This window comes from Leucopleurus acutus (assembly GCF_964270905.1).
Source record: "Leucopleurus acutus genome assembly, chromosome: 18".
Classification (NCBI taxonomy): domain Eukaryota; kingdom Metazoa; phylum Chordata; class Mammalia; order Artiodactyla; family Delphinidae; genus Leucopleurus; species Leucopleurus acutus.
In genome coordinates this window covers 67,074,471-67,095,198 of record NC_139160.1, presented here as the reverse complement: position 1 = coordinate 67,095,198, position 20,728 = coordinate 67,074,471, and the positions used below count along the sequence as shown (strand labels likewise).

Below are 20,728 nucleotides of genomic sequence, written 5' to 3'. Positions count from 1 at the left end.
ACCTCACAGTCTAGTTAAAGAGATGACTGTAACACAGGTGACAAGAGTTCTAAGAGAAGTTTTGGTGACATAGCGGGGAAGCTCCCCAAAGAGCAAGGTGACAGCACAGAGAGCAGCCTCCATCTGGGGGGAAGGAGAGGTTGGACTGGATGGCTTTGTCTGAAAATTCTTCTGTAGAAGCAGAATTGGTTCACCTATAGATTCGTCCATTTCATTAAGATGACAGCTTTGCAAGCATGTGGAGAGTGAAAAACAAAGGATTCTTGTGTGTTCATACCACAGGAGCATTTGGGATGTCTTGTTATCCAAGTGATAATCCTTTTTGCATTTAGACCAGCCTGACTCTTAATGTGCATTTTGGGGGTAGACGGCCTAATGAAGGGAGTCGGTGAGTCAGCTGTGTTCTCCCGCTCTGCGGTTGACGTCTACATCGGGACTCACTCTGTTTCGTTTCCTCAGGCTCCTTCCAACATGAAGTCAGTGCTTCAAGCAGGGTGGCTGTTGACAGTGGCAGCTGGCAACTTCATTGTCCTTATCGTAGCAGGAGCGGGCTCATTCAGCGAACAGGTACTGGTGCAGACAGAGATCGCGCGTACCTCTGTCTTCTCACCTGTTAATCGTCATCGCGACGACCCTCCCTAGCTGTCTGTATACACACGTGGTCCTCTTGGCTAATGGCTGAGTAGAACTGCCAGACCAGCCAGACAGTGCAGATACAAAAAGGTCTTATGGCCAAGTGCGTGCTGATGCTTCTTATTTCTACTTGGAAAATAACCAGATGTAACCAGATGGGGTTAACATACCTACACGCTCATATGGTTTTACTACCAAAGGAAACATCTTTCCTGGCCTCAGTGAATGCGGCTCAGTGGCCCCAAAGCAGGCGTGTTATCCAGAAAGTTTCACAGTACCTAAAGTTAAAGCCATCCTAAAGGTTGTCGTAATTTTTCCCATTAAAATAATGAGGGCTTTTCTGGTTCTGGAACTCTCCATCAGCACTCAGAATCTCTGCCTCATGAGGGAGCTGTCCCTTTACCCCATCAGACTCATTACTTCCCCCACCAGGCCCCATCAGAGCCTGTGCTAATCCTGCATGCTCATGACCTCAACGTTTTGCCGAAAGATAACATGGGGGTCTTACCTGAGAACATTTCAGCACATTCTTTTTCTCTCAAGAGTACTCTGCCTGGTGTGCTCTGGGTCCCCATCCTTCCAGGGGCCAGCTATTTGTCTTAAGACTCGGGTTTTTCGGAAATTCTGTCTCATCTTCTTAAAGTCCTGGGTGTCTGCACTCCAGAGCCGTTCCAAGAATGTGACTGTTACATTGGGCATTCAAGAAAAGCTGGCCATTCTGTATCTGTGGCAGTAGCTACCAGTTTCCCCTAACAACTTCATTTCCAACACCTTCGATCTGGATGTCTCCAGAAAACATACCCGCGATATATACATTCCCATAACCTGTATTGTTTTTGTTTCTTTCCTTGCGCCAACTTCAATTCCTTCAAAGTGGGCCGAGTATATTCTGTTTGCGGGGTTGCTTCTGGTCGTCAGCGTAATATTTGCCGTCATGGCCCGATTCTATACGTACGTCAGTCCGGCAGAGATTGAAGCTCAGTTTGATACGGATGAAAAGAAAAAGTACCCGGAAGAGAGTGACCCATATCCCAAGTTGGACTCTGACTTACAGACACAGCTGTGAATATCAAGAAGCAAGTGGAGGACGGATTGGGCCCAGGATGTGCCCAGGTGTCTGTCCCCTGGGGGCAGGACACTCTGTTGTATGGCCGCTGATGGGGAAGACTTCAGAACTGTGAAACAAACCAAGAAAGCTGTTCCCTAAGCAGCCAGCAATGAACCTAACACTCTAAAAGAAGCCCTTTTGTTTGTTTGTTTTTCAGAGAAGTCTTATTTAAAGCATACACACACACATACACATATTTTTACAACACTGAGTCCATACCCTGCCTTTAACTCCTTTCCTAACACACAAAGTTATTTTGGCCTAACTTGAATTTTTGAAATGGTGGCAAAGTTCCATATTGTTTGCATTCAAACACTCTATGGAAACAATGTTAAATGAGGCAAAAAGTGACTGTTTAGGCTTTAGAATGGTACACCATAAGGACCGGCTAGTAGGAACTGGTAACTTTACCTTCTGTTTTTAGTTTTGTCTTTCCAGTCCCTACCTCTTTTTAAATTATGTATAACTCAAAAAACTACTCAGGTAAAGGCAAGTCATGATCTTTAGAGTTTCAATGGTATGAAATAAATTCTCATTCTTAAGAGTAAGTGTCTGTGTATTTGGGTGGGGGCAGAGTAAGAAATCCTTAACATTTCCTTTCCTGATTATAAAAGCTGTGCCCGCTCATTAAACTTTCCTCAGAAGGTGATACAAGCATGAACAAAGCAAGACCCACATACAGTAAATTCCAGGAACATGAACTATCAAAGTTCGTTTCCTGCTTTTCTCGGGGTTATCTGTGGCTACACTGCTCTTTTCTACTAGGAGCTTCCCGTGTGCGTATTTGTACCATCTCAAAGTGTTTTTCTCAATACTCGTGAGCATTTTTCTACTTGAATAAAAATCGTTCCAAAATATTATGAACACTTCCTGCCAAATTCATCCTATAGATATTTATCACATAACCATTCCCAGGTATCAGACTCAGAACGAGTCTGCTTTGGCACTCTTGGAAAAACGAGCAACAGCTCTCAGACAGACGTGTGCACAGTTCTGCATGTGGAAACTGGTTCCTGGGTTAGGAGCTTGGATCTCGAAGATGCTTCATGCACAAGCTTGTCATGGCAGCGGGGAGACGGAATGAAACAGAGAGACAAAGTCTAGAGTGAGAAACGCAAATGTAATGATCAAAGCTTGCTGAGGACCTTTTCTACCCTTTGGATCAAGTCCTCATTCCTTAACTGTTTCTTCTGTGGATATGTCACCTTTCTCTCTGATCTACCAACTTCTTCTAGTTCCTGGAATGCAATGGGTTCTCACTGCTAGTCAAAGGCAAAAGAAAAATCAGGTCTTGAGACACTTATTTTCTACCCACCCCTCGCCCACGCACTCCTCCTGGCAAAATCCTCTTCATATTCAGGATCCAGGCCACTTCCTCCAACGGTTTTCCTGTTCCCCAGTTTCGTTACCAAATTAAGTTGCATGGTCCCTGTTTGAGCCCTAGCCCAGCTGGGTTCAAGAAGGCAAATAACAAAACTGAAGCTGAGATGGACACAGCACAAGCTTTATTCATGGGCCAAAGAATGGAGAGACAGGAGGTAGGTTCACAGATCAACTTCTCACCCACCTGGTGAGAGGGATTTCATTTTAGAGTCAAGACGAAGGGAGGAGGAGTGAGGCTAATGACGGGAGGCATATGCATTAGTCTTTCAGCGCTTTTTCCGAGGGAGTGGAGCGCCACCGCGTTTATCCTTTTTTGGTCCTTGATGTCCGGTCATGGCCTTTGATAGGTGTGTGTCACTTGATATGCTAATGTAGTAAAATCAGTGTATAATGAGACTCAGGGTCTGTTGGAGGTCAGATTCGATTCGGGCCACCATCTTGGTCCCAGCTGGTTCCATCTGGGTTTGTTTTTTTTAATTAATTGATTTATTTATGGCTGCGTTGGGTCTTCATTGCGGTGCGCAGACTTCTCATTACGGTGGCTCCTCTTGTTGCGGAGCACAGGCTCTAGGTATGCGGGCTTCAGTAGTTGTGGCACGCCGGCTCAGTAGTTGTGGCTCGCGAGCTCTAGAGTGCAGGCTCAGCAGTTGTGGCGCACGGGCTTAGTTGCTCCGCGGTATGTGGGATCTTCCCGGACCAGGGCTCGAACCCGTGTCCCCTGCATTGGCAGGCAGATTCTTAACCACCGCGCCACCAGGGAAGTTCCCATCTGGGTTTTTTTGTTTGTAGCTTCCTTTCTTATCTCTGGACCCTTTAACTTAAAGATTTATGTTCACTCCTGCTAAAGGTAGGGGTTGGCAGGTTTTGAGCAGAGACCTGGAGCAGCTCTGGCAACAGTGTGGCTGTCTCTCCTCTGCACTCCTGTCACACACCCCCAGTGTGTTGTGACTCTCCAGCTCGCCGTGGGCCGGAAGCTCTCTGCATGTATCCTGTGATCCACTTAATTTCCGGAAGGTGGTTGACCTCTTTGTGTTAAATAACAATTTAAAATCTCTTGGACCACGAGGGGTGAGATGGAAGAGGCTGAGGACTGAACCTTGAGCAGCGGTTTGAATGCGCCTCGTTGACAAGGTCTAGTGCGAAAGACTCGCTATAAGGGACTACGGATTTAGCCTCTCTGGTCATTTCTACCCTCTAACTTACACAGTATGCCTTTGATGGAGGAAAACAACAGTCACGGTGATGAGCTCTCAGCTCCATTACCCCACTCTCGTCAATAATCCAAAGAGAACTCATCCTAAATCCTCAAAATATATTCTGGTCCTAACACTTCTTACAGCCGCTGGGTAACGTGGGGCAACTCTTCACCTTTCAAATCTCATTTTCCTCTCCTACAAAACAAAGAGAACACAAGACAATGTGAAGTCTCTAAAATCCTCTGTTTGAGGGTACCTGGCACACACCAGGCTTCCAAATGTTGAATGAAGACCTGCCCCTCGATCGACTACGACATTAATATTGAGTATGCTTTGCAGTTGGACGAAAACATTAACTCAGTGTTAATGTGACCTCCACTGGCCTTTAAAGGATAAGAGGGGGGACGGGGGGCATCAGGGCACTTTGATCATCAGGGGTGAGTTTTCAGAGTGATCTTCCCTCTAATCTTCCCATTTCTTCCAAACGTAATCAAGACTGACGGGTGCGACCATGGGGGTTCTAGACAAAAGACTTTGGACAGTGGTAAGTGTCATGGGGCAGGAGTGGCCGAGGGGGACGCATGGGGCCAGATCCACAACCTCTGGTCTTCTGCCTTTTCCTTGGCCCCCATTTTTTTGTGCTTTACACCTTTCTCTAAGTTGCTGATCAGTGTTTAATCAAAATAATTCACTGACTTGAACATTGGCTGAGTGTTGAAGTACGGTCCTACATGGGTTGGGGAGAGTATCTGGAATGGAAATGCTTTCGTTGTACATAGCAGGATTTCATTGCTTATACCTAAAAGCCAGAATAGTTTGTGGGGTTTTTGTTTTGTTGTTTTTTTAAATTTTTATTTTATGTTGGAGTATAGGTGATTTACAATATTGTGCTAGTTTCAGGTGTACAGCAAATTAATTCAGTTATACATATACATATATCTATTCTTTTTCAGATTCTTTTCCCATTTAGGTCATTACGGAATATGAATAGAGTTCCCTGTGCTGTACGATAAGTCCCTGTTGATTATCTATTTTATATATACTAGTGTATATGTTAATCCCAAACACCTAATTTATCCCTCCTCCCCTTTCCCCTTTGGTAACCATAAGTTTGTTTTCTATGTCTGTGAGTCTGTTTCTGTTTTGTAAATAAGTTCATTTGTATCATTATTTTAGATTCCACATATAAGTGATATCATATGATATTTGTCTTTCTTTGTCTGACTTACTTCACTTAGTATGATAATCTCCAGGTCTATCCATGTTGCTGCACCTGGCATTATTTCATTCTTTTTATGGCTGAGTAATATTCCATTGTACCATCTTCTTTATCCATTCTTCTGTCAACGGGCATTTAGGTTGCTTCCATGTCCTGGCTATTGTAAATAGAGCTGCAATGAACATTTTGGTACATGACTCTTTTTTTTTTTTTTTTTTTTTAAGTATGCGGGCCTCTCACTGCTGTGGCCTCTCCCACTGCGGAGCACAGGCTCCGGACGCGCAGGCTCAGCAGCCATGGCTCACGGGCCCAGCCGCTCCGCGGCATGTGGGATCTTCCCGGACCGGGGCACGAACCCGTGTCCCCTGCATCGGCAGGCGGACTCTCAACCACTGCGCCACCAGGGAAGCCCTACATGACTCTTTTTGAATTATGATTTTCTCAGGGTGTATGCCCAGTAGTGGGATTGCTGGATCACATGCTAGCTGTATTTTCAGGTTTTGAGGAACCTCCATACTGTTCTCCATAGTGGCTGCACCAGTTTACATTTGCACCAACAGTGTAGGAGGGTTCCCTTCTCTCCACACCCTCTCCAGCATTTATTGTTTGTAGACGTTTTGATGCAGAATATTTTGGACAGTGGTTATAACGTCCACATGAATCTTATTGGCCTATTCTTGTTTTGTTTCCACGTGTCTCCATAATCTTTTTTTTCATTTGTGGATGTTCTTTATTTCTTTCAGGGTACTAACATTTATTTTGCATCTATTTTAGACTTTATAAAGTTACTTTATTAAATGCATCTTTCAGTTTAATTTTTGTTGACCATTTTAGCCATAGATTTTTGTCATGCATTCTGGACTACTTCTGCAGCTTCATTTTTTTTTATATAAATTTATTTATTTTGGGCTGTGCTGGGTCTTCGTTGCTGCACACAGGCTTTCTCTAGTTGCAGTGAGCGGGGGTACTCTTCTTTTTGTTGCGGTGCACGGGCTTCTCATTGCGGTGGCTTCTCTTGTTGCAGAGCGTGGGCTCTAGGTGCGTGGGCTTCAGTAGTTGCAGCACATGGGCTCAGTAGTTGTGGTGCAAGGGCTTCGTTGCTCCACGGCATGTGGGATCTTCCTGGGCCAGGGCTCAAACCCGTGCTCCTGCATTAGCAGGTGGATTCTTAATCACTGCGCCACCAGGGAAGTCCTGCAGCTTCATTTTTTTTAATGACAAATAGAAGTAGTTAACACTTATTGGACACTGAATATGGGCAGACAGCATGTGAAGCACTTTACTGTGTCATGTTTACAAGCATGTGGTCCTTGCAATAGCCCTATAATTTAGATTCCTGTTATTATTCCCATTCCACAGAGCAGAAAACAGGCACAGAGAAACCAAGTAATCTGCCTAAGGTCACATCTACCATCTGGCTTAAGAGCCCAGGCTACCAGCCACTACACCAGCCTGCCTCTCACTGCCAATGGTTACTGGACAGTATGGATTAACTGAATTTAATCCTTATAACAATAATAAAGAAGGTGTCATTACCCCCATTTTAGAGATGAGAAAACTGAGGAATAACCAGCTTAAGTAACTTGCCCACAGCCATATACCCAACAGTTGGCCAAGCCAGGATGTGAACCCAAGCATGTCTGAGCGGGGAGAAGTACCTCTCTCCTAATCAGCAGGCTGTACTGTCTTTTTTCACGAAGTCAAATGCAGACATGTGATGGCAGGAGTGATGTACCAGGGACAAGGACAAAGGGGGCACTGGGGGGCCTCCGAGAAGCACGATCCACCCGAAATCCAGGTGGACACCCCAGGGCTGGCCTAGATGGCCAAGAGGGGCCATGTGTAGGGAGGAGAGGCTGGTAAACCCTGCTCTCAAAGGATGAAACAGAACAGATTAAACACAGTTACCATCTTAGAGGGATCCAGGACCTCCTGTAAAGACCTTGTGACGTTCTGGAAACACTGGAACCCCCTCCCCCGTGGATCTGGGTTTTGCACGCCCCCATGGCCAGTGGGAGTCCTGGCGTTGGCGCCTCCGAGGTCATGGTGATCAGCTCTGAAGCTCGCCATGCAGGGGCCAGGGTCTCACGTGAGGGGCAGCCGGCTTGGGAGGCAGGGGTAGGTGTGGGCTACAAAGGAGGAGTGGCCAGCAAGTCACAGCAGGGGCCACAGACAGCGGGCAAGCTGTCTGGTTTCCTTTCTCACTGTGGTAAAACACATGGGACAAAGTTCACTGCGAACCATTTTGAAGTCTCCAGAGTCCAGAGGCATTAAGAGCATCCACTCGGCTACGCAGCCCTCACCACCGGCCGCTCCAGAGCTTTTATCATCTTGCAAAACTGAAACTTCATCCTGATTAAACACTACCTCCCCACTCCCTGCTCCTCCCAGAGGCCTCCAGCAGTCCCCCTTCCACTCATCTCCATCCTGTGACGTCGGAGGCCTTTCAGGCTTCCCGGAGAAGCCCTGAGTGTCTGGGGCCTCCAGCTCACACCTGATCAAAAGCAATAAACAGGAGAGAGCCTGGGCTGCCCGGGGCTCTGAGGTGTGTCCATGGGGACACAGCCCACCTCCAGCCCCTGCAGCCTGACCACGGAGCGTCTGTCCCCCCTTCCCAAATCCTCCTGACCTCTGACCACTCAGAGCCTCCAGGGTTTTTATTTTCTGGAATGTTTGGCTTGTTCTAAGGAGACTTGGAGGCACAACAGATGTGTTTAAAGACTCATAAGGAGCAGGAGCCAGATCTGTAAGGTTGCTGTTCTGGTGCCCTTGAAACAGAGACCCTTGCACGTTTTTTTTGTTGTTGTTTGTTCTAATATTTTCCAGTTGTTTTTTTTCTTTTAATTAAAAAAATAATTTTTGGCCACACCGCGTAGCCTGTGGGATTTTAGTTCCCTGACTAGGAATCGAACCCTAGCCCTCGGCAGTGAGAGCGCAGAGCCCTAACCACCGGATCACCAGGGAATTCCTGAGAGCCTTGCATTTCTTCAGGTGGCAGGTCCCAGAGGCCAGTGAGGGGCCCTAAGAGCTTTTGCTGTGTGCAAGTCCTGCCTTAAGTGCTGAATGAAGAAAGTGCTTCCCTTAACAGTTTCCGTTTCATATGTAGCTCCTAAAGCAGTCTCTGCCCCCATCACCACAGGGAAGAGGAGGGAGGTGCAGGCCGTCTCTCACAGAACTCGCTGTGTAAGGCTTCCCAGCTCTGCAATTACCAGCAAAAGGTGCCGAGAGCCCCTCCTGAAACTGTACCTTCGGGCAGAGATGACATTCTCAGCTGCCCCATGCTGTTCAACGGATTTCAGTCTTGGTAAGACTAACCTTCAGTGAGTCATCAGTCTTACTTGGATCCTTGGTTTGGCTTACAAACCTGCAAAGAATTCTTAATATATCCCACTCAGCTACTAACAGTCACAACCCATGTGTGTCCAATAAGTATTAAGGCCCTACAGCAGGCAGCTCAGGCAGGAGGGAGGGAGCCCTCATGATGGAATTAGTGCCCTTAGAAGAAGTGAGAGCTCTCTCCCTCTCCCCACTGCTACCCCCTCTTTCCCTCCCTCACCCCTCCACCCCCAGGCAGCCATCTGCAAGCCAGGAAGAGAGGCCTCACCAGAAACCAACCTTGATAGCATCTTGATCTTGGACCTCCAGCCTCCAGAACTGTAAGAAAATTAATTCCTGTTGTTTAAGCCACTGAGTCTGTGGCATTTTGTTAAGGCAGCCCAAACTGGCTAATACAGGATCCAACCGTCCCTGTTTGTCAGGGACTGAGGGAGTTCCCAGGACAGTCCTGGGCAAACTGGGATGAGTTGGTCAGCCTAATTTAGAAGAGAATGTATGTGCAGTGCTTGGGCTTCCTATAGTGCATGGCAAGTAGTAAGTGCTCTATAAACACTCACAATTATTATTTCATTCCTTCAACAACAATTATTTAGTAAGCACTTGCTCTGTGCTCAGTGCAGTTTATTTTATTTTATTTTTTATAAATTTATTTTATTTTTGGCTGCATTGGGTCTTCGTTGCTATGCGCGGGCTTTCTCTAGTTGCGGCGAGCAGGGGCTACTCCTTGTTGCGGTGCACGGGCTTCTCATTGTGGTGGCTTCTCTTGTTGAGGAGCATGGGCTCTAGGCACGTGGGCTTCAGTAGTTGTAGCATGTGGGCTTAGTTGCTCCACGGCATGTGGGGTCTCCCCGGACCAGGGCTCGAACCCGTGTCCCCTGCATCGGCAGGCGGATTCTTAACCACTGCGCCACCAGGGAAGCCCTCAATGCAGTTTAGTACACTAAGGGTACAAAATGGATAAAGCCTGCCCTTGTGGAGTTGGCAAGCATTATTGAGTACCCAGACCAGCTCGCCAGGGTCTAGCTGTGAAGAGTTTATGTAGGGATGTGTCAGAATGGGAGGACAAAGTTTGGGCAGGGAATGGCCCTCCATTGCTTCTCTCTGCTGTTCCCCAGCAGAAGCCACCAATCGAGGCAGTCACCTCGGTTGCTTCCTGTTTCTAAAAAGCAGAAGCCCGAGAACCTGGGTAGCACCAGGACCTGGTTAAATGACCACAGGTGTTTTGCCCAATGGCCCTGGGCAAGCCCAGCCCCCAACTTTCCTTTTGACTAAGCAAAGACATTGCAAACTGCTCCCCTGGAAGTTCCCCAGTGTGGCCACAAGATGGCAGAAGAGAACATCCTTGGGAAAACTTGCCACAACATGCCAACAAAAGGCTTTTGTACATGTCATAATTACCTTATTCGGAATTTTTCATGAATGCACATCAGAAGGCCTCATCATACACTGCGTATTTTTTTCTGGAAGTTCCATTCTTGGGACTGGCATTAGTGGACTCTATTCTATCTGGGACTCAGGTATAAATTCCAGCAGGGGTCGCTGTTCCTTGGGATGACACCAGGCAGCAGGTAGAAGCAACAGCCTTTGTGTGAATTGGGAAAGAAACACATTTATCAAGCACTTCCTACAAGCCAGAGTTTGCATTATCTAATGCACATCCTCATCCACTCATTTAATTGTGCAGTAAATATTTATTAAGCTTCTCGTGGTTTCCAGGCACTGATACAGACCACGTAAACTAATAAATATATAATAGTGTCAGGTGTTGATAAATGCTATGAAACAAAAAATAAACAGAGTAAGGGGTGAAGGCTGGTATTTTAGAAGGAGTGGCCCAGGAGGGCCTCTCTGAAGAGGTGACATTTGAGCAGAGACATGCATGGAGTAAGGGAGTGAGATGGGGAAGAACATTCTGGAAGGGGTCCTAACAAGGGCGGATGCCTGAGATGGGAATATGGTTCGTGTGTCTAATAACAGCAAAGAGGCTCCCGTGTCTGGAGTGTGGTGAGCAAGGGGTGAGGGAGAGGTGACCCGGATTGATCGTGTAGGGCCTTGGGGGCCAAGATAAGACTTTGGGTTCTCTCCGGTGCATGTTGAGAAGCTGGCAGACAGTGGTTCTCAATGCGGGCTCCCCTCAGAATCATCCGAGGGGCTCTAATCCCAACGCCTGGGCCTCCCTAGACCCAGAATCAGAACTCTGGGGTTGCAGCCTGGGCATCTGTTTTTTTCTAAACGCGCCAGGGATTATTAGAAACCAAGGTTGAAGCCACAGCATTCGATATCGTGTGAGAGCACAATAGAAACTGCAAAAGCACGGCGCAAACACTGTGATTCGCGATAACGTGTGCCTTTTGGGAACGACTCTGGGTCTAGTAAGTGCGCGGAAGCATGACGTGGGTCACTGAGCACAACTCTTTAATACTATGAACTTTTTAAGTTGGAACCCGTCTCCCATCAACAGCAGTGAATCTTTCCTGGGGAAAATGAAATTCCTAAAGCATCGTGAGTCATTAGAAGCTATGATGACCAGCATAAGAAATAGGATGATACAGGTAAAATACAGGCATGTCTCTGTTTCTATAAACTTGTCAGGTATGTTTAGATGTAAACTAACCAAGGCAAGGTTTGGATTTCCTCGGTGCTGTTGTTCAGAACAAGCATAATGAGAAGCTGGTGGTCACGTCTCCAGAAACAGCAAAACTCCTCTCACATCCTCTCCCTTCCTCTGGGTCCTTTGTTTTCTTGTTCTGTTCACATCTGCATGTGCCCTGCTGAAGGCCTCTGTGGAAATGAGAATACTCATTTTATTGAGCAAACATGTGTTGACTTTGATTCGAGAAAAAAATGTGTTGGGAGTTTCTTAAGAACATCCCCAGTGGTGCCTGGAACGCCCGGCAGAAGCATGTATAATTTTTAGATCATTTTTTCAAGCAACGTGTGCCAGCCAAGGCCTCTGTGCCTTACCTTCGACATATCAGCACCTCCACACAGAGGAACTTTGAATATTACAAACAACTGCCCTGCTTGGACCCCATTTTGTTGCAAACTTAAGTATGATGGGATTCCTTCCTGGCCTGAGTTGGGGTCCCCATCTCTGCCCTGAGAAGATTACCAGCAGTTTGGAACATTACCTCCATTTGCTGGAACTCTTTCCAGGAGTTCTACGGAACCCTGCCAGCCTCTCTTCTGGACGATCCTCCTTCCTAACCCCACTCCTCCAATCACTGGGCAGCAAAATCCACCCTGGGGCCAAGAAGCCATAGACGTAGATGTTGAAACTGACGTTTCCCACCTTCAGCATAAAAATCAGTTAGGTGTGGCATTTAGCAGTGATGAAGTGCCTGTGAAGCCTTTTGACTGGTCTTTGAAATTTCTGACTGCAATTTAAAAATAAATCAAAGAATGGTAGACCCTAAACAATGTAGTTTGGGCAGCAGAGATAGGAAACAGCACTGCACTAACCCTTCCTTTGTTCTTCTCCAGTGAGTGGTGGTGTGAAGCTTTCACATTATGCTTCCCTTAATCAATAGCTTGGCAAAATTGTGTGCAGAGTGGCTGGTCACCTGCTACCTCAAGTTTATTTTTACAAGGTAGAGGTAAGGCGCCCAGTAAGCTTCTCGCTAGAGATTTGATTGCATGAAATCTACCCACACCCACCTGAGTCAAAATAATTGTTCGAACCCAATCCATCTTGAATACTCTGTATTAATGTAGTATATTTTTAATTAGTCTTTTAAAAATCAAATCAGTACATGCAAAGTCTAGAAAGGCAAAGATCTCTACAAGACTTGTTTGGAGAAATAGTCCGCCGTTTTCCCTCCCCTGGCCGATCCCCACTCCTTAGAGGTACCACTTTGAACTGTTGCAAACAATCTGATGGTTTATCTCCAAGTGGCATGCTTATATAACTACTTGTTCGCTTCTCAGTTCTCAACTTTATATATTAACTTCCTACTGTAGACAATGAGAATTTAGCTCTTCCTCACACCCCCCCTGCCATTCACATCGGCTGCAAATGTGCACTTGTATTGCGGGGAGGGTGTTCCCATCCACTCAGTACAGCTTTAATAGTGACTTTAGTTAGATTAATATTCACTGTCACATTGTTATGCTCATGTAAGTGCTGTTTTCACGTAAGCTACGTAGTGTACTAAGATTAGCTTTTCCTTCTCTGCAGATACTGTACTTTGGTTTCCCTGGGGTTACATACTCTTTTAAAAATTTGCTTACTCTTTATATATATTTACTAATTCAGCCTCCAAATCTTCCTTGGTTTAGTAAATATCCTCTCAGTATGATCAAATACACTAAATGTTCTATTGATTTCATCATCTAAAAGAGGTTTCTTCTGGAGCCTTCTGAAGGACTCCAATCTGGAAGCCAGAAAGAGCCTTTTAAAAGTATCCTGGGGTCCCCTTCATCTCTCTGCTTTGTCACCTCCTGTCACCTTCTGTATCCCATGTCATCTTTTTTCTTGATTCTTTCCTTTTTTCTTCTTCTTTTTTTTTTTTTCTGATGGGGCACTTTTCTGTAGTAGCTTGCTGAGAAATGAAACGGGAGGTAAATGTTTTCTAGGGTCTTGAATGTCTGAAAACGTTTTTATTCTACTTTCCCATTTGATCGACACTTAGCTGGGTGTAGAATTCCAGCTGGAACCCATTTTCCTTGGGAACTTTGAAAGCATCCCTCCACTGACTTTGAGCTTTCAATGTTGCTATTGAAAAGCCCAAGGCATTCTGGTTATTGATCTTTTGTATGAAAACGTTTTTCTCCCTAGAAGCTTGTAGAATCATCTCTTGGCTTCTAGTAATTTGAAATTTCATGGTGAAGTATGTTGGTGTGGATCCTTTTTTTTTTTTTTTTTTTTTTGTGGTACGCGGGCCTCCCACTGCTGCGGCCTCTCCCGCCGCGGAGCACAGGCTCCGGATGCGCAGGCCCAGCGGCCATGGCTCACGGGCCCAGCCGTTCCGCGGCATGTGGGATCTTCCCGGACCGGGGCACGAACCTGTGTCCCCTGTATCGGCAGGCGGACTCCCAGCCACTGCGCCACCAGGGAAGCCCGGTGTGGATCCATTTTTATCCATTATGCTGGCTGCTCAGTGGGCCCTTTTTATCTGGAAACTCATGTCCTTGGATTTGGGGCCATTGTCATGAATTTTATTTTAATCCTCTCCCCTCCATTTCCCCTGCTCTCTTCTAGAACTCCTATTATTCAGATGTTATTCCTTCTTGAGCCTCTAATTTTCTTATCCTTTCTCTCCTACATTTTTTTCTTTTTGTTTTACTTTTGAGAAATCCTCAACTTATTTTCCAAATTCCCTAATTTATTTTTCTTAATTCCTACCAGCTTTAATCCAAAGAGTCTTTTTAATTATCTGAATTGTTATTTTTGATGGTATCCAGCTGATATTTCATGAGGACGGTGTCTTCTCTCCTTTTAGACTATGCCCATGGGTATTTTAAGCATTCTTCCCCTATTTAGTCTCTGTTCCCTCCAAGTTGTTTTTCCCCAAATGTCTTATGATTCTTGGCTGTCTGCTCATGTTTAAGAGGAGGGGTCTGAAAAGCTGCTGGGAAGTTCTGTGCACAGACCCATGGTCTTCACTCTAAGGAAATATGGATAAGCCATTTTATTGCAGAAACCCAGAAGGTGGCATTTTTAGATTTTTTTTTAGCTGATCCAGACCAGAGGGTGAAAGCATGACTGTCCTGAGCTCTGAATGGGGGGCAGGGGAGGAGGAACTTAGCATTCAGTGTGTAAAACTTCATTTACGTCCTATGTGTGCTGGCTGTCCCCAAGCCCTTGATGTTTGGTGTTACCCTCTCCAGAGACTAAACCACCAGGGAGGTGGTGGGGTGGGAGATGTACCCCACTGTGCAGGAACGGGGTAGGGGAGCTTAACAATCAGATTCCATGTGTTGCTCCACCTTCACACCTGCTTCCTAAGGTGCTCATGCTGCCGATTCCTGAGATGGGTGTGAGTGTGTGCATGGGTGTGTGTGCAACTTGAGTTATTTTATCGCTTCCTTACTATAAAACTTTGAATCCAGCTCTCTGAATTGGCTAAATCACTCACCACTCTTCTATCTGCTTTTCAGCTTCCAAAACTGTCAACATTGTTGTCTTCTCTCCAGTTCTTGTGAGTTGATACATTTTAAAAAATATATTTCACTATCCTTACTGTCATTTACTGAGTTTGAGGAGGGAGTAGGTGTCAATATTTCTATCCAGTCCACATCTCTATCCAGAAGTCCGCCACCGCCGTGACCCGGGTGTATAATTGCAGCCTTCTTCTGATTGAACAGACTTTCTGTCTCTACTCTTTCCAGCAACTTGTTCAAGATGCCTGGAGAAGCCACCTTCTCCCCAGGTCTAGTTTGCCGACCTGTTCTTCCCAAACCCAAAGCAGTCTTCCGGGTCCTGCAGAGGTTAGCTCGCTCCCACTCTCCTTCCGTTGGACTTCAAGCCATAAGCCCATTTGCAGCATCCACTCAGGGCAGACTTGGTGGGGCTGAAAATCCAAGGACCCAGGGAGAGTAGAAGTTATTTATCCCCACTGACATCCTGACATTAAGAACCAGGCAGCCTCAAATTCTGATCTGGCCACCTGGCATCCAGGGAAGTTGGTTTCTGATTTGTTTTGAATTTCTTTTCCATCTGCTTAGACTTAAAAACAGGGAAAAACTCTAGTGGTGTACTTGCCTTTGGCTGTGAGTAACAGAAACCACAAGCCACACAGATGTAGGTAACGTGGACATGTTTTGGCTACATGATTGAAGTCCAAAGATAGGACAGGCTGCAGGGTTGGTGGATCCAGCTGCTCTACGATGTCATCAGTGACTCCATTCTTTCAGCCTCCATTTTCTTTCAGTTTTTCTCCATCCACATCATTCTCATTTCATTTCCCCCTCGTGGTTATAGGAGGGCTATGCCGGTAGCAGTGCTTCCTTAGTCATGGTCAATTTCAGTACACACGTGAGAGAGAAGAGACTTTCAACTCACAACTGGGTGTATGTGCATAGCATGCGACCCACGTCTGGCTCATCACTGTTAGCAGAGCACGGGCACAGCCAGCTCAGGTCCGGGCAGTGGGGAGGTTGTCAGGAGACCAGGACAGGGCAAAAGAGGTGAATGCCTTAAAACTAGGGTGGTGGCAATGGGACCAGGAAAGAAAGAAGAGTATTCAGGGGGACATCATTTGAGGTGATTGGGAAGTCAAGTAGGAGAGCAACTTGAAGAAGGCTGGGGAGGAAGAAGGACCAGTGGAGGAGATTTGGGGGCATGAGAATTTGGAGGGAGAGAAAAGCCCCCTTGGGGCACTACATCAGTCAGGCCCTGTTGTGGGCTGAACTGTGTCCCCCCCAAAAAGATATGTTGAAGTCCTAACCCCTGTTTCCTGTGAATATGGCCTTATTTGGAAATAGGGTCTTTGTAGATGTCAACAAGTTAGAGTAGGGTGGGCCCTTAATCCAATATGACCAGTGTCTTTACAGGAGGAGAAGAGCTATAGAGACACAGAGGGGAGAGTGCCGTGTCATCAGGAAGGCAGAGACTGGAGTGATGCAGCCACAAGCCAAGGATGCCCGAGCTTGCTGGCAACGCCGGAAGCTATGAGAAATACCTAGAACGGAGTCTCCCCTGGAGCCTTCGGGGGGAACATGGCCCTGCTGACAGCTGGCGCTTTGAGTTTGGACTCCTGGGCTCTAGAACTGTAAGGGAACGAAGTTCCGCTCTTTTAAGGCACCCAGTTGTGGTAGTTTGTTATGGCAGCCCTAGGAAACGCATACGGGCCCCCACCAGAAAGCAGATGGTGCCCTCGAAGTGGGGAAGTGAGAAGAGTCTGTAGAAACCTTAAGCAAGAAAGACAGTGAGTGAGGCTGGTGGGACCAACACGATGATGAAGCACCTGGATTTGGTAAAAACCTTACTAGTACGAGACAGAGGCAAAGGGAGGGAGCAGGTACTGGAACCCAGAGAGGGCAGCTCAGCCGTGGGAGAGGGTGATGGTCCTTGATGGAGGGATGCAGCCAACCCAAGGCAGCCTGAGAGGAGAGATACCCTGACTTCCCTCTCCTCCCGCCTCCCACTGGCTGAACCCAACCAGAAGCCCGTGCAAGGAAGCCCAGTGGGCAGTTCACATAGACAGCCTCCCGGGGCAGAGAGCAGAGTGGAGGTGGGCTGAGAATGGACCTGAAGGGGCCCCTGGAAAATATTCCTGGGAAAAAATTGGGGAATGTGGTTTTAGCTAGAACCTTCTGAGAGAAACTGTCAATAGGCTGGTTGCCTAACCAGCTGATGTGAACTAGCTTCGTGGTTCCCCAGCTGGAATGGGTCTTGGGGCAAGGGGCTTGGTTTGGGGCTGGGAGGCCACACCTCAAATCCCAGCTGGCTGCTCCAGATGGCCCACACGGGCCTTGCCTCAGTTTTGTTCCTGCCTCTGAAAAAGGTTACTGTGCCCAGGGACCTGTTCCTAACAACTCAGGACCCCTGTCACATTTCAGATTTAGGCTTAAAAAAAAAAAAAAAGCGTAGCACATTATCATGGAAATCACTCAGAACCTTTATTATGGCATAAAAATTAGGATTTTTAATAGCCTAATGAGAATTGAAAACTATACCTTGGAATAAAGCAAATAACCAAATTCCAGTTAAAAACTCTGAAGCCTGCTGTGCCCTCTCTCAGTTGTGGAATTTTTTTGTTTGTGTTTTTGTTTTATTTCAAAATTGAACTTTTTACAAAGTTTTGCATTAAGTTTGTCATATTTTGCATCCATTTGTCGTTAAGGGAGAATAAAGTTATTTGGATTATACATCTCCGGAAAATGAAAAACAAATGAAATTTTTTTCTATTTAATTCTGAACTGCCTCAACGGCCGGTTTTTACAGAGGTATTTTATACAACAGCTGAACTCAACATTAATCTATGAACCAAACATTTCCAAGGGCAGAGGACTCAGAATTATAATAGTTCTGATACAGAACAAAACCATCCATTACTATCCCTTTCTGCATATGCACAAGTCTTTCATTCTCATTAAATTGTAAAAATGATGAAGTAGTGGCCTCCATGAGATATGTAACATGCTTGTCAATGAAAAAATACATTTGAGGGAGAGGATTTTATTTATAGATGATCATAACCAATGTAGTCACATTAATGTAGCCATGTTGGAGAGGTGTCCAATAAATCATTCCCATTTCGTAAAAGTTGTCGTGAGCTTCCTCACCAACAGATTTGCACATATTAAAATGGCTAGAGCTGGGATTTTTTTGGCCAAATGAGATGAAAGATCACTGTTACAAAAAAAGAAATAATTATAATAGCACTAGCTGCCATTTATTGAGCCCTTAGGGTGCCTGATCCACAGGCATGAATTTATTTACTTTTCCCGACAGCCCTGTGGAGTGGGCTCTGCTATTACCCATTTTACAGATGGGGCCCAGGCCCTGTTCAATGACAGGCCATGTTTTTTTGTTTGTTTTTTTTTTTAATTTTATTTATTTTTGACTGCGTTGGGTCTTTGTTGCTGCGTATGGGCTTTCCCTAGTTGCGGCGAGCAGGGGCTTCTCTTCGTTGCGGTGCGCGGGCTTCTCATTGCGGTGACTTCTCTTGTTGCGGAGCACGGGCTCCAGGTGCGCGGGCTTCAGTAGTTGCGGCGCACAGACTTCAGTACTTGTGGCTCGCGGGCTCTAGAGCACGGGCTCAGTAGTTGTGGCACACGGGCTTAGTTGCTCCACAGCATGTGGGATCTTCCCGGACCAGGGCTCCAACCCGTGTCCCCTGCAGTGGCAGGCGGATTCTTAACCACTGTGCCACCAGGGAAGCCCCACAGGCCATGTTTTGACTACGATGCTTTTCATCCTGTGACTTAACAGGGGTTTTCTCCCCTCTTGTGTAAGACAAAATCCAAGATTTGATTTTAAGAAGAGCTGTAGTTCAAGAATAAATTGATAAGGCATGAATTACAAGATTGATCATGAGAATAGAAAAAAGAAGCCTTAACAATGAAGTCATAGATTCTCCCTAAATGGCTTTGTGAAATTAACATTCCATGTAAAAATACAAGTTTTTGTTTGATTGATTAACTTTGGGAACTAGATTAACTAATTCTAAAGTTGACATGAACAGATAGACGTGTAAGAATACCAGGAAAACCCTAAACAAGGAGACCATTGAGAAAGGACTGCCCTGCAGGATAATGTCAAGAACTGGGTGAGAGTGGGAGATTTTACCCTTCTTGCAAGCCAGGAAGCTGCCCCACCACAGTTGCGTGAGGCTTGTAGAAGACATGAGATCCCCCAGTACATCCAAAGTGTCGGCATCATCAACGTTTTCCTTTCCCAGAGGTGACATGAAGAGGGCCAGGTGGGTTGCATTAAGGGGAAGAGACCCTGAGTTCAGGAAGCCTACATCATCATGGGCAGGACCATGCCTGCCCTTTGCTTCCAGGAGACACTGCCTCTATCTTCCAAGGCTGTTTGCTACACACATATCCTTGATAGATAGCCCAGAACAAAGGCATCTTCAGCTCAAAAGATGTGCAAAAATGCAAGAGACCAAAGACAACTGTCTCCCAACAGATATTGTATTATACAATTTCTATAATTAAAACAGGGATATGGGTCATGAAAAGACAAACAGAATGGGACACACAGATCAAAATAGACCCAAATATATGGGAATTTAGAATTTGATAAAGGTGTCATATCAAATCACTGGGAAAAAAACACGAACTTTTCAAAAAATGGTGTTAGGGAAATAGAGTAGTTATCTGGGGGAAAATTAAGTTGGCTCCATATGTCACAATGTACTCAGAACAGTTCCAAATGAAGAAGATATTTAAATACCTAAAAAATTAAATACCTAAAACTATGTGGAATTGTGCACATCAAAGTAATACTTATATATATACCATCCTACTGGGAAACTTAGCTTTATTTGCAATTTTCTAATTTTTTAAAGGCCAATAAATATAGAAGGAATGATAGAGTTAGAACATTGCCATTTTGAACCATCATAGTAATGATTGATTAAAGCTAGAAATATCAATGGTGCTAAAACCACTAGATGAAGGTTTGGGGAATGTAATGGTTAATTCTGTGTGTCAGCTCGGCTGTGCCAGACATTTGGTGAAACACCAGTCTAAGTCAACATTGAAATCTGTAGTCTCTGAGTAAAACAGATTATCCTCCACAATGTGGGCGGGCCTCATGCAACCAGTAGAGAGAAAGCCTGGGGCTCCCAGAGGAAGCGGGAATTCTGCCTCCATGCACACATCCTATTGGTTTTGTTTCTCTGGAGAACCCTAATACAATGGTATATTCCCACAATTAAATTATTCATTGCAAAGGAAAAAAAGGGAACTTTGCAGTGGAGGGAGCTGGAAGGCAGTTCTTTAACCGAGGGGCCACCAATAATGGGAAGAACCAGCATCACATGCCCCTGAGGCAAGGCCCTGAGAAGGATCTAATAGCATCAATGTGGCAATCCTGCCAAAAACGAACAACCCGATTCTAATCGGGAGGAAAGCTGATTGCAATCACAAGGAAACAATCACAGCTAAAACGGAGGGGGCTTCCCTGGTGGCACAGTGGTTAAGACTCCGTGTTCCCAATGCAGGGGGCCTGGGTTTGATCCCTGGTCAGGGAACTAGATCCCACATGTATGCCACAACTAAGAGTTCGCATGCCACAACTAAAGAGCCTGCGAGCCACAACTAAGACCCAGTAAAACTAAAAAAAAAAAGTGTAATCCTGGACTAGATCCTGGATCAAAAAAAATTTTCTATAAAGGATATTAATGGAAAATTGGTTAGATAATAGGATGGCATTGTTAAAATCTCCTGACTGAC

At 45.7% G+C, this 20,728-nt stretch overlaps 1 protein-coding gene across 1 annotated transcript in view; it reads left to right on the top strand.

Moving 5' to 3' along the window:
• Positions 1-1,699, top strand: part of SLC15A1 (solute carrier family 15 member 1) — a gene marked incomplete at both ends in the record, with an annotated part of 48,467 nt that extends 46,768 nt beyond the window's left edge. Inside the window, 2 exons of the mRNA XM_082859268.1 lie at positions 460-567; positions 1,508-1,699. Coding sequence (XP_082715394.1) covers positions 460-567; positions 1,508-1,699 — 300 coding nt within the window. The remainder of the gene's footprint in view (positions 1-459; positions 568-1,507) is intronic.
• Between the last annotated feature and the right edge of the window lie 19,029 nt (positions 1,700-20,728).